The sequence below is a fragment of the Corticium candelabrum genome, chromosome 7, assembly GCF_963422355.1.
Source record: "Corticium candelabrum chromosome 7, ooCorCand1.1, whole genome shotgun sequence".
Classification (NCBI taxonomy): Eukaryota; Metazoa; Porifera; class Homoscleromorpha; order Homosclerophorida; family Plakinidae; genus Corticium; species Corticium candelabrum.
Window position 1 is genome coordinate 2,309,972 of NC_085091.1, and position 15,394 is coordinate 2,325,365.

At 40.7% G+C, this 15,394-nt stretch overlaps 3 protein-coding genes across 4 annotated transcripts; 2 read left to right on the plus strand and 1 right to left on the minus strand.

Moving 5' to 3' along the window:
• The first annotated feature begins 1,550 nt into the window (after positions 1-1,550).
• LOC134181990 (uncharacterized) lies at positions 1,551-4,919 on the plus strand. Of its 2 annotated transcripts, none has more exons than XM_062649296.1 (6): positions 1,551-1,860; positions 2,384-3,437; positions 3,502-3,654; positions 3,722-3,938; positions 3,998-4,068; positions 4,129-4,919. In XM_062649296.1, exons 1-6 carry the CDS (start codon positions 1,619-1,621, stop codon positions 4,834-4,836), a joined length of 2,445 nt encoding a protein of 814 aa, XP_062505280.1. In that variant the 5' UTR covers positions 1,551-1,618; the 3' UTR covers positions 4,837-4,919. The 2 variants fall into 2 exon arrangements, with proteins under 2 accessions (XP_062505280.1, XP_062505281.1); XM_062649297.1 differs by lacking the exon at positions 1,551-1,860 and adding an exon at positions 1,969-2,135.
• A 145-nt stretch (positions 4,920-5,064) lies between these two features.
• Positions 5,065-12,573, minus strand: LOC134181991 (WD repeat-containing protein WRAP73-like). The gene is made up of 13 exons (XM_062649298.1): positions 12,490-12,573; positions 12,306-12,401; positions 9,517-9,690; positions 8,885-8,957; positions 8,705-8,808; positions 8,420-8,506; positions 7,774-7,908; positions 7,227-7,307; positions 7,074-7,164; positions 6,641-6,766; positions 6,502-6,585; positions 6,331-6,438; positions 5,065-5,200 (listed from the first exon to the last, which is right to left on the minus strand). Exons 1-13 carry the CDS (start codon positions 12,556-12,558, stop codon positions 5,091-5,093), a joined length of 1,338 nt encoding a protein of 445 aa, XP_062505282.1. The 5' UTR covers positions 12,559-12,573; the 3' UTR covers positions 5,065-5,090.
• Positions 12,574-12,593: 20 nt separating this feature from the next.
• LOC134181993 (EKC/KEOPS complex subunit Lage3-like) lies at positions 12,594-13,859 on the plus strand. The gene is made up of 3 exons (XM_062649299.1): positions 12,594-12,673; positions 12,728-12,856; positions 13,550-13,859. Exons 1-3 carry the CDS (start codon positions 12,660-12,662, stop codon positions 13,659-13,661), a joined length of 255 nt encoding a protein of 84 aa, XP_062505283.1. The 5' UTR covers positions 12,594-12,659; the 3' UTR covers positions 13,662-13,859.
• Positions 13,860-15,394: the final 1,535 nt, after the last annotated feature.

A 15,394-nucleotide genomic window follows, 5' to 3' on the forward strand; every position in this document is an offset into this window, starting at 1 on the left:
TAGAACAGGACAGACATTCGAAGCTATTGATTTCAACGTTTCTAACTATCTGGCGACCAAAGTCCAAGCGTTTCCACCACGAAGGGGTAAAAAACCCACTGGCAGAAATCACCCTTGTCCATATCAGCCACTGCTGCCACGTTCTTGATGTTTCAGCAACTCGAGGATGTATACATTATGGCAATTGAAAGATGTGTCCCCTGATATAGTCTGAAAATGTGTGTTAACCTGGTCACTGATCAAATGGTATGTGTATACACTAAGTCATTGCAAAGCAACGTGCTATAGCAGGTGGTAGCTTCAATGTGAATACCAATTGTGTTGACTCTAGCTGTTTAATTAATTAAGCTGCTAAAACAACTAGCATGCACGAGTCACAGAATATACTTACAACAAGACAGTCTTTACATGTACTTCAAAATACAAGTACTGTAGTAATACACATAAAGGTTGTCATTCTCCATTCATGTTTTATTCTCTCAAACCAGTACATGAAACTGATCTCTTGTATTGTCAAATAATTATTGAAGCACAGTTAATACTACAGTTGATTTGTACTCAAATTGATACAGAACACACCTCACCTAAAATTCAGTTTCATCTATTCAATCCCAAGGTAGACAGAAACACAGCTTAGTGCTCATAACTTGACACCACAAGAAATTTCTCAGTAACAAGATGTACACCAGGAACAACCTTTCCAAGTTAGCAACGACCAACAATTTCAAGATCTTGAAAGCAACCACAATTCCTGCTTTGCAAGGCAAATGATCAAGCACAAGAGTTGCTCAAACTCATGCATGAAGACAAAGAGCTCAAATTTGCAATGACAATACACGCAATGGTGTCATCGGAAGTTGCTATGGAATAGTTAGTAATAGTTCAGTTACCTCTTGAGCTAGCCTTCAGACCCACCAACGATATGTTAGATTTATGGCATGCACGTCTTACATGGATATAATCTAATAAAAGACCTTACAGGGATGCCAGACCACAAGTAATTTCCTTGACGAAAGACAACACTTCCTTATCGAGATACCGCAAATGCCACGCCTCTACATACCTCTGGCTTCACGAAAACGCCTTCGTTGTCCTAGAATAGAAACTTATGTTGTCGTTCGGTACGTTTCGAAGAGGACTGAAAACAATGCACTCGTTTTCCCTCTAATGTCTGAGAACTTATCACCGCTAAACGACGGATGTCAACAGCGGCAAACAACGTATGCATATACCTAAGGGGCGTGAATGCGTGGGCTTCAACCAAAACACTGAACTCGACCTACAAGTTGATGCTTTCTCGTTGCACACGCAAAGTAAGGTAACTCCATGTTTTGTATTGAAGTGTTGGAGAGTTTGGAAATGCAACAACGCATACAAATCGGATAGTTTCTCCTGTCGAGAAAGCGGAAACCACGGGCGCTGCCAAAAACCACGCCTACCTCGTGACCTCTGGTCTTCATTACCCAATCAGAGAACGCGCTACGTACAATTTGTAAACCGCATCGGAAGTCGTGATGTAATGATGCATTCATTGCATCAGACCCGCTGTTTGGCGCAAGCGACGTTGATAGATAGTCGTGTCAGCGTAACCCTCTTCAATTGTGACATATCCAGCGCCATGGCCGCTGCAGAGCTGTGCCCGATGCCGATTCCGATGGCCGTCTCAGAGTACCATTCAAAACACGGCTCGTCATCAACCTTCCGTACAGAAACGATATCCGAGGTCGAGCCAGGTGCGATAGAAAACCTCATCCTGTCTCTCAATTCAGAAGGTTTCACACTCAAGGAATTGACCTTCCACGAAACGAGTCCTTCTGGGGACGAGAAGAAGAAAAACAAGCGACGTCAAGGAAAAAAGAGGTAAGAAATGAACACGTAAGAAGCCACCTGCGTGGGCGAAAAACTGACTCAACCTCACGTGCGCAGGAGTCAATGCTGCAACGTTGATGCATACACGGCATTGAGCTTGCGTTGTGACGACGACAGAGTTTGACTTTCGTTGCTATTATTACTCTGGATACGCACGCGTCAAGGATTACCTACTCGGTTGGTATATCCGCCTAGCGTTTCAACAAGTTAGAGGGTAGAAGTCTCGACTGGTCGCTGAGAAACCATTCAAGCGTCGAAATTGACTCGTGAGACCTACCGTTTCCCTGCATACGCCGCATTTTCTATGCAACCAGCATTCGTAATTGAGGTGTTGGGTACTCCCCTTGTCTCAGCCTAGGTTTGACTGATTAATGAGTTTGGGGAACGCAGACAAATGTAGATGACTTCCCTGTTCCGACCTGTTCGTACACGACAACACAATCCCTGTTGGGACACTTCTATGAGTACGTTTTGTTTTGTCGGCTTGTTTGTGAGGTGGTGTTGTTGCTTGTAGAGCTCAGTATGCTCAGATGAATCGTGACCGCCAGAGAAACCGTCAGAAGAGTCTCATGGCGTTTGTTGCCAGTCAAGTGGAATCCGTCCTCAGTCCTGAGAATAGTGCTTATGATCTGAAAATTCAGTCCATCATGGATGCTGACTGCTTTGTTCCTATCAAGGAGCTACTGGACCATCCGAGGATAAAAGGATTGGTTGTGGAGACCGAGGATCTGATCCAGGCTCTGCAAGGACACCAGCTACTAGAGGTGTCTGTTCGTGCTCCATGTTACAGAAACAGGCTGCTGCCTTATCCACCACCTTCTCCTTTCATTTACGAACCGATACACATGGTTCGACAATTACCGAGGCAGGCATTCATTGTCACTCAGTTGGAATTTTGGTTTTCTGATGAAAATTTGGCGACGGATGCCCTTTTTGGCAGAATGATTGCGGACGGCCCATTGGGATTTGTACCGGTGAGGTCTTTGTTGGCGTTCAACAGAATGAAAGCAGTCAAAGCAACTGCTTGGGAGATTGCCGAAGCGGCTGATCATTCTATGCTCCTTGAAGTCAGTCACGATCGAGGATTCATTCGACGACGTCAAGGAACGAGATCTCTTGGCAGTAGTCCTTTGCTGTCATCATCTCCATTCTATCTTGACCTTGGAAAGATATCACCTCTGTTTCTAAATAGAGGAGATATGAGTATACCACCACTTGCTTCTCCTTCAACGCAGCAGGCCATACGGAAACAAGTTGAATACTACTTCTCCAATCAGAATTTCCTCTTCGATCGATTTCTTCAACAACTTGGCAAACGATCTACGACCGAAGCTCTTGGTTTGGATTCATTGGTGACAAAAGAGGATATCGTGAAATATGGAGGATGGGTGTCTGTTGATGAACTGGTGAAGTTTCCACGGCTGGCAACTCTAAAGACCTCATCTGCTGATCTGATCACTGCTCTGGCTGACTCACCTTTGGTAAAGATTAACCAAGATGGCACACTGTTGAGGAGGGCTACACCACTTCCACCTGTACCACCCATCATAACGGAAGAAGGAGTCAAGGTGTGAATAATATTAAAACTGCATATGTATGATAATCCTTAACAAACGAAGTTACTTCTTTCAGTTTGGTCTTTCCCTTCCTGAAGCTGATAGCACATCTTTCACTGTGATGCAGTACAATGTGTTGGCAGACCACTTGGCTAGAGAGAGCTGGTTTCCATACTCATCAGATGATACACGAAGCTGGCTGAGGAGGAGAGAACTAATTCGACGCGAGGTGAGTCAGTGTGCAATGTCAAGCACAGCAGACACAGAATATTGATATTATGTCTTGCTGCTAATAGATTCTGTATCATTCTCCTGACCTACTATGTCTACAAGAAGTCCAGACATTTCTGGTTGAGAAACCAGATGGAACGGTGACTTCTGTGAAAAGTGGGCACTTGGCTCGAGAGAATCACGTAAATTGGTTTGGTCAGTGGTTGAGATCGACTGAGTATGGGTTCCGTTATGCACGGAAGACACCATACAGTGGACAGCCATGCCAGGGTGTAACCATCGGTGAGATCTACTTGTTGCTTAGAGACCGAACTTGATTTAGAATGACCGCTTTCTTGCAGGAAACATGGTGTGCTGGAAGGAATCTGTGTTTGAAGTGATTGAAGAGAAAGATATTGTTCTATCTAAAGAGGTCAATTGAGATTTGGATATTCATTAGTCTCTTGTGTATCTAATCGAGTTGTTTATTTAGATTGCAAAGTGTTTTCCCGAACGTGAGATCGGAGTTCAGCCATCACAAATGGTCAAGTTTTGTGATCGCAGTATGGATCACTTCTGTGCAGGCTACGGCCAAGTTGCATGCATGGTTCGATTACGGCACCGAAAAACGGGCAGAGAGCTAGTCGTTGCAACGGTCCACATCACCTCCAATTACCAATTCCCTCACGTTCAAGTAATGCAGACAGAAGCATGTCTGAAGGCTCTCGAGGCATTCAGTACTGTGACAGTTCCAAGTCATTCTTCTGGACGAACTGGCCGATATTGTCAGCCATCCAAACTGCCTGTTATTCTTTGTGGTGATTTCAACTGTACTCCAGATTCTGCTGCCATTCAGCTTATCAAGCAAGGCAATTTGAGCAACACTCACACAGATCTGGCCACAGCTACTGAAGCTCGATTGATTCTTCCCTATCCTAACCCCAAGCACAGCCTCCACCTGAAGAGTTCCCACGACTGGCAAATGTCTAAGCAACCTGATTCGACACCCCAGCTAACCAACTACACTCACAACTTCTCTGGAACTCTGGATTACGTTTGGATGACGTGCGATCGCGGGTTGGACATCACAGCAGCTCTCGGTGGCCTTCCCTCCGAAGTTCTCTCACAGGAAACAGGACTTCCGAGCAGTCGGTTTCCATCTGATCATCTCCCTGTTCTTTGCCAGGTGAAGCTAACGTGATCATTTCAATGCCTTCTCGTAGACATCTTTGAACATTTCAACAAGCAACAATTTGTTTCTGCTAATCAGCAATTCTTATGCCCTAAATAAATGACTAGCAGTCCATATCGGCAATCCTTATACAATGAATAAGCTTTATAACATGGAACAGCTACGACTTAGTTCTTTTGAGAGTATTCTTTATGTGCAAATTAAGTTATCATCGCTACAGACAAATCAATCATTGCAGAAAAAAATCATTGCTCACTTGGTGTTCAGTCTATGCTTGTGTCTGTCAGATAACAGACACAAAATTGATCTTTCCCAAGGAGAGTGAGAGATTTACCAGTAGGATTCCACCCCAGAGCAACCACATTGAACAAAGCTAATAAAAAAACAAATATATTTTGGCACCACTAAAGTATTCATATACAGAATCCACAACACAACGGGTGGGCTGTTATTGAATGACATTTCCTAGAACTGCTCTGCTGTTGCTGGCACCCTCCTAATCCAATGAAACAGAAATTGGCACAAGCATCCATCACATAACTCAAGGTCTGCAAACCCAAGTGCATACGTGTATAACCTTTAATTCAAAACGAGTCATCTTTGTTCATGACTACTTATTTCAAGGGTCTATTTATTAATTTACAAGGCGTGTTGAATAGCCACACCCTCTGGAAGTGGTTTTAGCGTATCTTTGTCTCTCCTATTTCCTGCACTCATGAATCTACAGTCTATGTCTATTATACCCAAGATACCTTTTAAAAAATAAACAACCAAGTAAGAGAAAGCACTTTCAAACAATTAGATGTCTGTAGTAGTTTGACTGTCTGACCAGGAATAATATAATTGTGCATCTTTCAACTGCTCTCTCTCTCCTCTCTGTGCCTGTCTCTTTCTGGTCAGGACAAATCATTTCCATGTGTGATCAGCTCACCAGCAGGTAGTTTCCTTCCTTCAGTGTCTCAATATTAATGCATGAATTCTCCCTCCCAGTCTAATCCACCTGACACTATTTTCAAATAATCATACCGCCTCGAATTCAAAATTAGCTACAATGTATGCACTCTCCCTTAGCTCATCCCATTGAAACCATACTGTAGTTCCCTTCTTGCCAAAAATAGAGCAAGTCTAATAAAGCAATGGAAGTCCTCATTCATCTGTTTTATTCATTAGGAGGTTTACCACAAACACATCTAAACTATTTCTATGTATAAGATGTGTTCTCCCTTTCTCTGCAGTTGGATTCAGTAAGCAATGGAATGTATCATAGCCATGCTGTAAACCAATGTTTACACTTACTGCCTTGATTTACTACCAGTAAAACTAAATCAATATTCAACCATATTGACGGAATAAATTACTAAATTGTCCAACTGAAATGACCCACAGCAGTATCCAAAGTTCTTAACTGTACCATGGTAGTGTGCTATGCATAATGAATAGACAACTCAGCAAACAAACAGACAAACAAAACAAATTGATAGACAAAACAGACCAGCATCTTACAATCGCTAGGGACATTGACTGTAATGCATCCTGCTGGCGACCACATATAGACTTTATTATTGCCAGTGCAAAGAGCAAGACGCTGTTGACACGGATCCCATTCAAATTCTAGCAACACAAGAAATTCACAGCATATTTATACTATACTAAAGGGTAATTTAGAATGATTACGTTTGATGGGCAAACTCTGTACCAAAGCAACAGCCAGTTTGAGTGTCGGTATTTTCCAAATCCATAGCACTGTCGGCATGTTGTCTGCAAGATCAACTTCTTTCTACAAATTATTGACTACAAAGCAATACCAGCTGACCATTTCTTGTTGCCATGTAGCGACTGTCATGACTAAATATCACCAGCCCGACTCCAACCGACGGATTCGGTTTATCAGGATCGGGTTTGACGAGAGAAAACTTGACTGTTCCTTCAGCGACTTCATCTGTGACAATAAAACTATTACTACAATAACACTAAACTAGAATATGAGCAAGTTGCAACACAGCTATCAAGCTAAATATGTAAGCTCATGCATGCACTCAATGTAAAGACCTATTGGAGGCTTCTTCAACTAATCAAGTTGTGCTGGGCTGTGCTAATCAGTCATGTGATCACTATGGTTCATTGCAAATAACAAAGCAGACAGTCACTCTTACGGAAGGACGTTATGCCAAATATGAATTCAGAATTACAGACAGACGAGAGAGAGGAATAGATGAGACACAAAGTGCATTCAGAATTACACTCACATTTGCTCTCAGTTCTGAAGACGTTGTTAGAATACGCCATTGAGTCTGTCGACATGGCCGGAAGTCTTTTCTGTACTTCTCGGTACACTACCTGGATAGAAACCATACACAAGATATCTGGCAATAGTGGAGAGCCCATATATCTAAACGCACAAGATCTCTTGATGTTTCTACGGATGGGGTATGCGTAAAGTTGCCTATCGCCTTCCATGTAATGTTGTTTAATAGTCGAACCTACAAATAATAAGCAAGTCAGTTATTTACGATTGCTAAACACTGGCATAGTTTCTACTCCATAAACTAAAGTTTAATATTGGGTTTGATGTGAGTCCTGTTTACTCCCAGATTTTGTCATCCAATAATGTGTCAATCTGTGTCTTTGTCTAACTAACATCGACACCATACAGAACGACAGTCAACTTCAGACTATATGTACATGTAGTTTTGATGTTTGATGCTTCTTAAGCTGTCTGCATAATGGCAGATACAATGGAACTTGATTAACACATACTTGGGATATTACGTACACTCACTTCAAAAACCATACTATACTTGAATACTAATAGATTAAAACGCCGATACTGCATGTACCTCTGATCCTCGGATAGTACACACGTTTTCCCTATCCCTTGGGGTACATTCCATCAGTGTTTCACTGTATGAATGTAATATTATACGTAAATTCAATTTTTAGAATTACCTTTTGATCATAGCTTCCAATGGCAAGAAACTGACTCGTGAATGACCAACTTACTGTTTTTACTCCAAGAGCAAATTGATATGCTGAGTATTTTGTTAAACAACGACCATCCATAGAGTACAGTTGTACTGAATACTAAGAAACAACAAGATACATCAAATAGATCATTGACACACAAGCACACACGCACAAGAAACACAGACCTGACAGACACAGACAGACAGACAGACAGACAGACACACATGCATGTAAGCACACGCACACGTGCACACAAACAGTCGCACACAGACACAGATACAGACACACAGACAGACAAACAGACAAACAGATAGACAGACAGACAGACAAACTGCAAACTAAGTTGATAATTTTTTAGAGACCCGTATGGGTCTAATTGATATATAACGTACTTTTGTATCTATAGCTTGTAATAGTTCATATATATGAAATATAAAGATTTGACAAACAGGTAGACAGACAGACAGATAGACAAACAGACGGACACGCACTTCTCCTCCTTCTGTATTGCTTCCGTCTAACTGGACACAGACACAGACAGACACAGACAGACACACACACAGACAGACAGACAGACAGACACACACACACACACAAATCAATAACGCAAACACTGCCACACTCTTACATTGAGAAGAGAATCCCACACACACAGAACACGACCATTCGGTGACCAGAGGATACCAGCCAAATCAGTTGTCTCAACAGGAAAATGCTAACCAAATACATCACAGTCAACACAATTTTCTTCAGTTTAAAAAATATTAAGCAATGAAAGTCTCATTATTAATGCATATTGATTCATTAATGTCTTGCTATTAAAACGTGTTAGTTATGCATAGTAGAGAGAGTCAAGCCCATCATGCTGTTAATGTTTAGAAACAGACAAGGTGTGCGCAGCATTGAAGGATACCTTGCACAGTTGCCATGCATCACAACTAAATATGCTGACATAATCCTTGCAGTCTCGACGTTCAGCTAACGCGAGATACTTTCCATCACGCGTAAAGTCATATCCTGTACAGCAGGTTCAATAAACAGCAATACCAGAATAAAGACCGTCTGATGTAATATCAGTATTGGTACATCTTACCAGGACTTGCCTCTTTAGGGTATTTAATGTAAGATACAGACTTGTTGATGAGTGACCACACAGTTATTCTCAGCTGACACAACACACAAGTCAAGATTTGATGTACAAATCTTCCTATTTTGTTAAGTGTCATTCATTCGGTTCAAAGTTGTTTGACTGTACACATTAACCATCGGCATTTTAGAATGAAGAAATAGAGCAAAAGACAGACAGATAGACAGACAGACAGACAGACAGACAGAAAAACAGAAAGACAGACAGACAGACAGACAGAAAAACAGAAAGACAGACAAACAGAAAGACAGACAAACAGACAGAAAGACAAATAGACAGACAGACCAACAGACAGGCAAACAAACAGATACACTGACAGACAGACAGACAGGCAGGCAAGCAGACAGACAGACAGACAGACAGACAGACATACAAACAGATAAACAGACAGAGATAGCAAAACAAACAGACAGACTGCAAACTACAATGTGAATATACTACAGATTTAAGTCATTTGTCACATTGGAGTACACATTGCCAATCCAGTCACTGATGTAAATATAAAAGCGTGGTGTGTGTGTGTGTGTGTGTGTGTGTGTGTGTGTGTGTGTGTGTGTGTGTGTGTGTGTGTATCTCACATAAAAGTCTGCTGTCGTCATAATGTGTCTGCTGTCAGGACTCCATCTGACTGCGATCAGTCCGGCTGATCCTTCATCTATTTTACATGTCCAGTCTGGCTGCTCTAATGACCAGACTTGTACCAGTCCACGTTGGTACATGCCACAGAGAATATACAATGAATCGGGAGACCACTAGAATGCAAAGTACTATTGATGAAAGGGACACTTGAGACTCTGAGTGTTCGAGGTAAGTCACGTAAACATAACTTCTTAACCATAACAATAATAAATACCACATAAGATGTGAAACATTGGCAATAATTTACTTTGGCGGTTTGCTAAGAAATTGATGGACAAAGCTTATTGGCAGATTTTATTTTGCCGATTAGACATCATTGTTTGATAACTGATATATGCCTACTGTCAGCTGTGTTCGTGGCTCACATTTCATTAACTTACTGCATGGTCTCCAACTACTGCATAGGCACAACGACGGCAAGCAAGGACTACCTACCATCTTGCTGATACTCGTGCCTGATGATGTCAACATATCTTGGAGGCCAAATTAATAACGGATTATATACTGACGGTCGCTGAAAAATCCGCCAATCTGCCAAAATAAATTCCCCGCCAATATTTCATTTTATATGGTATAAAACAAATTATGCAATAGTTTAAATGATATTTTTGCATAACAATTTCTTTGTATGATAACAACAACAATAATAATTTCAGCTTTGAGACATAAAATAGAGCTTTGTAAAAGTCATAAGACTTGGCAAGTAGCGTACTCATTGTCAAACGTATAGGGGTTAACTGACTTCCGGTCTGTGAGCATACAGCATACCCGTTTACACAAGCATGCATAGTGAGCTGAGCCAAGCCGAGCTGCGCCAGCCCAGCATTCTAGCCTGCGTTTACATGACACACTCTGTAGGAGAGCCAATGCTTTCAATGAGTGTGTCATTAACATGCATCAGTTACTTGAGATTGACATAGTTTGCGTTTGCTTACGTTTGCAATGAATAGAAGCCAAGCTGCTCGTGTTTTTTTCAATATGGCTTTACAACAGTCATATCGAGAAATGGGTAGGACGTGTACGAGATGTCCTACTATTGCCAGGCGACTGTTGCAGCTACGGAGTTCAAAAGATTTGTTTCTTGCACATCTTGGTCACTCCACAATCAGATAAGACACAGAGTCTCTGTTTTGTTCCGCGCTATTTGTACCAAATGAGCACGTGCGGCTCATTTTCCAGCATGCTATGCATTTACATGATGTACTTGACACGAGCCAGCCCCGGCTGGCCCACGCTGGCCCGGCTAAAAATACCGAGCCGAGCTGGCACGGCTCGGCCTGTGTTTACACGTACCGTAGAAACCGTGCTGGCCCGCTTACAAGTGCTCGTGTAAACAGGGTATAAGTGGATGTGTGAATGGTGGCCTATGTCTGCCATGCTCAGATATGCACCACGCCCTCATTGGAATCCAGTCACTGAGCAATTAGTCTCACATAGCCAGACCCTCTCCAGACCCTTTTGATGGCGAAGAGGGTCTGGCTACGCAATACAACTGAGCAATATTTGCAATTAATACGGATTTATCCTACATGGTAACCAGACAATGGCCGAACAGCTGATCAGATCCAGAAAACGTTCGTGACAGATTTTTTTACCAAAACAGTGTTAATTAATTTATTCATGTTTGTGAATGCCAGGTCTTGTCGGATATACCAAACAACAGAACTTACCTGTCTGCAACCGCTAACGCGAAATCAATCACTTTCCTAGCTTACAACATTTATACGGAAACCTAACATTGCGTAACCATGAACAAATTTGTGTTGAAAAAATTGAGTCAAAATTAAGTTAGAAGCCGCACACAACAATTTGTAGATCAAAACATAAATTATTTATTATTAATATATTATTATTATATATTAATAATAAATAAATTATTGCATCATTGATGCTATCCAATGATGCAACTATATATATATATATATATATATATATATATATATATATATATATATATATATATATATATATATATATATATATATATATACACACACACGCAACTATATACATGTATATATATATATATATATATATATTTATTTTAATTTTATTGAACAACTAACAGCATACAGGAAAGTCCCAACTTAAAACATTATCTACTTCCGCAAGCATGCGGCTAGAAATCATTCTAGCGTTATACAACCATAATTTACAGACAGTTGTTCTAGCAAGTTGTTTAAAGCTTTCCAGAAAGGAACAGCTAGCACAGCACAAACTTTACAAGATATAGATTTTAAAGTTTCTAGGCTATCTGGTGACCAAAAACCGAGCGTCTCCACCACCAAGGAGTAGAAAATCCCGCTTGCATATGTCACCCTTGCATCGTGACGATCATCTTTGTCCATCTCAGCCACTTCTGTCACTATTCCTGATGTTTCAGCAACTCAAGGGATGTAGAATGGTTGCAATGTGTTTCTTACTGTGATGTCAAAGTATCCAGGACGTCCATTCAAGAAATTTGGATGGAAAACATCACCTGGCCGGTATTTGGTTTCATATATATATATATATATATATATATATATATATATATATATATATATATATATATATATATATATATATATATATAGTTGCATCATTGGATACTTGGTTTAGACATGCGCAGTCGATAAATAAATGAACGAATAATTGCGAATGTATTAATAGTACATAAACTAAAATTTACAACAATTTCTCCATTAGATCTACGGAAACAAATGTAGGTATTTGTTTGTTCTCGCACCTCCAAGTATTGGATAGCATCAAGGCAAGTGTATAGATGTGTGATCTGTAGAGTTGCCACATCTCGAACGACCAGCCTATAGGAAGAGCAGCTAGCCTGTAGATTTGTGTCACACAACATGACAGAATTCAGTCAGTCCGTGAAAGCAATTGAAACTACATCGGACATATTCATTAATCCTCACCACGTGCGTTCCGTCCGGAGAAAAGCGGCAGAGCTGGTTGGATTGCTTGAAAAGCTCAGAGAAATTCATCGTCTTCTTGACAGTCCCGCTCTGCGAATCCACGCATGCGTCAAGTTGTGTAGGTGTGACGCGCTTTGCCGTGCAGTGTTGCTGTCTATGAAGCATCTGACATGACCTACAGCTTGTAAGTTTAGTTAATTGACTATTTTAGTTTAGGTAATCATGTCTTCAAATGTAGTGAAATTGAAGTTCCCTTTCCTACCGAACGGGAAGCTCAGATTGCCTGTAATTCACTCAGTGTAGATCCTGAACCACGCAGAAGCGGCTGCACTAAAGTATTAGAAACAGAAGAAGCCACTCTCAAAGTGTAAGACTTGTTAGCCAATGGAAACACATTCGTATCGTAGTATGTGGCTAGACAGTTACTACTTATCAAGTTTCTGTTGATTTACAGTAGACTCAATCACTGTATCGTATTATGTGATGTGAGTATGACAGTTAGCATTCTTTCTAGCTGGTTTATGCACTGTGATCAAGATACAAGAAATTATGATTTTTTTTCTGAATTTTTATATTTGATGGTCTCTCTGTTGAACTTTGAAGTGTCTCATTTAGCATTTTTTTGTAGCAGTTATTTGCTTAATTAAATAAAAGTTGGTTTGACTTTAGAGAACAAATTTCTAGTTATATTGTCTGATATGTATCACAGTTGAGAGCAATGAATGATTCAGTTTGGAAACATGTTACTTATGTTTGTATACAAATGTTTGTATACTGTACAATTTTATCAGGTGTATGTACTGTTTGGCATTATATGATATGCACGTTATACTCTGACTACACGACATCATTTTCTTTCTTTTGGCTTTTAGTGCTAGTAAAAACCCGATAACTTTATAAAGGTAAGGAATGCATCAACTGTCGACTTGAGCTCCTTTGAAGATTGGCTAATGGTTTATGTTTGTACGTAAAGGTCTCATACATGGTTTCCATATTTTTAGTCTGTGCATTTGAGTTGTTCTGATTATATTATCTAGTTCTTTATGCCTTCCCTTATTAGACGGTTTACTGCCTCAGAAGCCAGGATCATAAGGGTTGCAGTCAGCTCATTCCTCGACTACCTCATACTGGTCATCAATACAATCAAGAAGTTTGGACCTTCTAAAGCATGAACAAGGCTGGGTACTACAATGTTGTTTCCTTGATTACTTTGCTTTGACAAATTTAGATCAGAAGCATCAGAAGGAAATACTCTGTAGGTTTCTAGATGTTGAAGTATGATTTCATATGTCACAAAGACTGTACTACACTACACCCATGCACTAATTTACATTATCAACAATACAGTTGAATGGATTGTTAAGATTTCATACTTGTCTCTGTTGTGTAGACACAACATCAGTATGTGGCAATTTACTCATGTGGTAGAAACACTATGTTTAGTCCGTAGTATAGACAAAATTTGTAAAGCATACAAAACATGCATATCCCTGCCACTCGAGCTTTACCTTCTTTCTTGCCCACCTGTTGAAGAGCAGGAGTAGGAGCACGTTTCAAGTACACGCGATCTGTCTGCTTGTATGTTTGTAGTAGTTTATGAAATTTGTTGTTCCAGGCTTTAGGTGTTTTTAATACATAATGTTGTATTCTTACATTGCAACACACAACTGAACAAACAATGCAAGTAACAGCAGCAGTATTGTGTCTAGTAGCAGCAAGAGCAGTACATAGGCTTGTTGGTAGCATGAGTGTTAAGATCAATTAGTGTTAAAATCAATGGATTGTTCACGCGCACATATACTAGAAAGGACTGTTTCAGCATGCTACAGTCCAGCAGAGAGCGGACGGTCTCACAAATTCTGTTACCTGATAAGTCAACTTGACACACAGACTTTGAACATAGTAGATTACCTGAGAAGACCAGAGGTAATTAAACACCTTTTTATAATATTGCTTGGAAGAAAGGCATCACAATGCTATGGATCTATAGACATTGCAGAAAACTCACAGCAAGTTCAATCGTCACAGTCTAAAATTACTCACAAACTGCTTTAACAGGAAGGCCACGCAAAAAGAAATTGTTGTGAGTAGCTATTTCAGTTGCTCAAAGTGCAGGTTGAGTTAGAATTGGGAGTTCTCGGGGAAGGAAATTGAGGATTGTGGTGGCAAGGAACGGTACGGTTACGGCATGTGACGTTTGTAGTGTTGTAGGACTCAAACTTAGCTAAGAGAGCGTGTTCACCCCGACATCTGGTGATTAGGCTAATTACGATTAGGCCAACATTAGCGCAGGCGCGTTCACACCGCTAAGTACGATATTATAGTAAGTCACGTGGGCATGTGAGTGCAATTAGCCTCGACAGTTTCCATTCGTCATATACAAGCATTCGCGTGAATTGCATGTCTTAAGTTAACGAATCCATTGCTGTAAGTTTTGAAGAGGAAAACATTTTGTTTGCTTTCTCTGGCAGCTCCTTCAGGAACGGCAGAAAGTTGTACATGTCACAGGCACGGAGGACACATCTGCATGCGCTTCCATATACGTCACCATGATGTCGCTGCGTTTGTACATTTAAACATACAACACCACATCAGAAACATCGGCGGAATGCTCTTCTTGGTATACTACATCACGTGCCAAAGTCACGTGCAACCACTAACGCCACTAATGCGGTTACTCTCTACGGCGTTAGAATGACGTTACACTAATCATGATTAGGACCGGTGTGAGAACGCATTGTAACACTTTTGGCACTGCATGGAGGGGACAACATACCTTCTTCCCAAGCATAGATGTGCATGTTTACCTAATGAAAGTTTGCAAATTTCCGGTAACACCAGTACTTAATTCATTCACTCTATTGCAAACCATGCTCACACCACTGTCACCAGAATGGTCTCCTAG

What these genes read in the sequence shown, in the direction of transcription:
- LOC134181991 (XM_062649298.1), bottom strand. Translation starts at nt 12,558, where the DNA reads ATGAATTTCTCTGAGCTTTTCAAGCAATCCAACCAGCTCTGCCGCTTT. An exon ending in CTCCGGACGGAACGCACGTG is followed by an intron (nt 12,402 to 12,489) that starts GTGAGGATTAAT and finishes ACAAATCTACAG; the next exon opens with GCTAGCTGCTCTTCCTATAG. An exon ending in AGTCAATGTCCCTAGCGATT is followed by an intron (nt 5,201 to 6,330) that starts GTAAGATGCTGG and finishes TTTTTTTATTAG; the next exon opens with CTTTGTTCAATGTGGTTGCT.
- LOC134181990 (XM_062649296.1), top strand. Translation starts at nt 1,619, where the DNA reads ATGGCCGCTGCAGAGCTGTGCCCGATGCCGATTCCGATGGCCGTCTCA. An exon ending in TAACGGAAGAAGGAGTCAAG is followed by an intron (nt 3,438 to 3,501) that starts GTGTGAATAATA and finishes TACTTCTTTCAG; the next exon opens with TTTGGTCTTTCCCTTCCTGA. An exon ending in ATATTGTTCTATCTAAAGAG is followed by an intron (nt 4,069 to 4,128) that starts GTCAATTGAGAT and finishes TTGTTTATTTAG; the next exon opens with ATTGCAAAGTGTTTTCCCGA.
- LOC134181993 (XM_062649299.1), top strand. An exon ending in GAAGAAGCCACTCTCAAAGT is followed by an intron (nt 12,857 to 13,549) that starts GTAAGACTTGTT and finishes TTCCCTTATTAG; the next exon opens with ACGGTTTACTGCCTCAGAAG.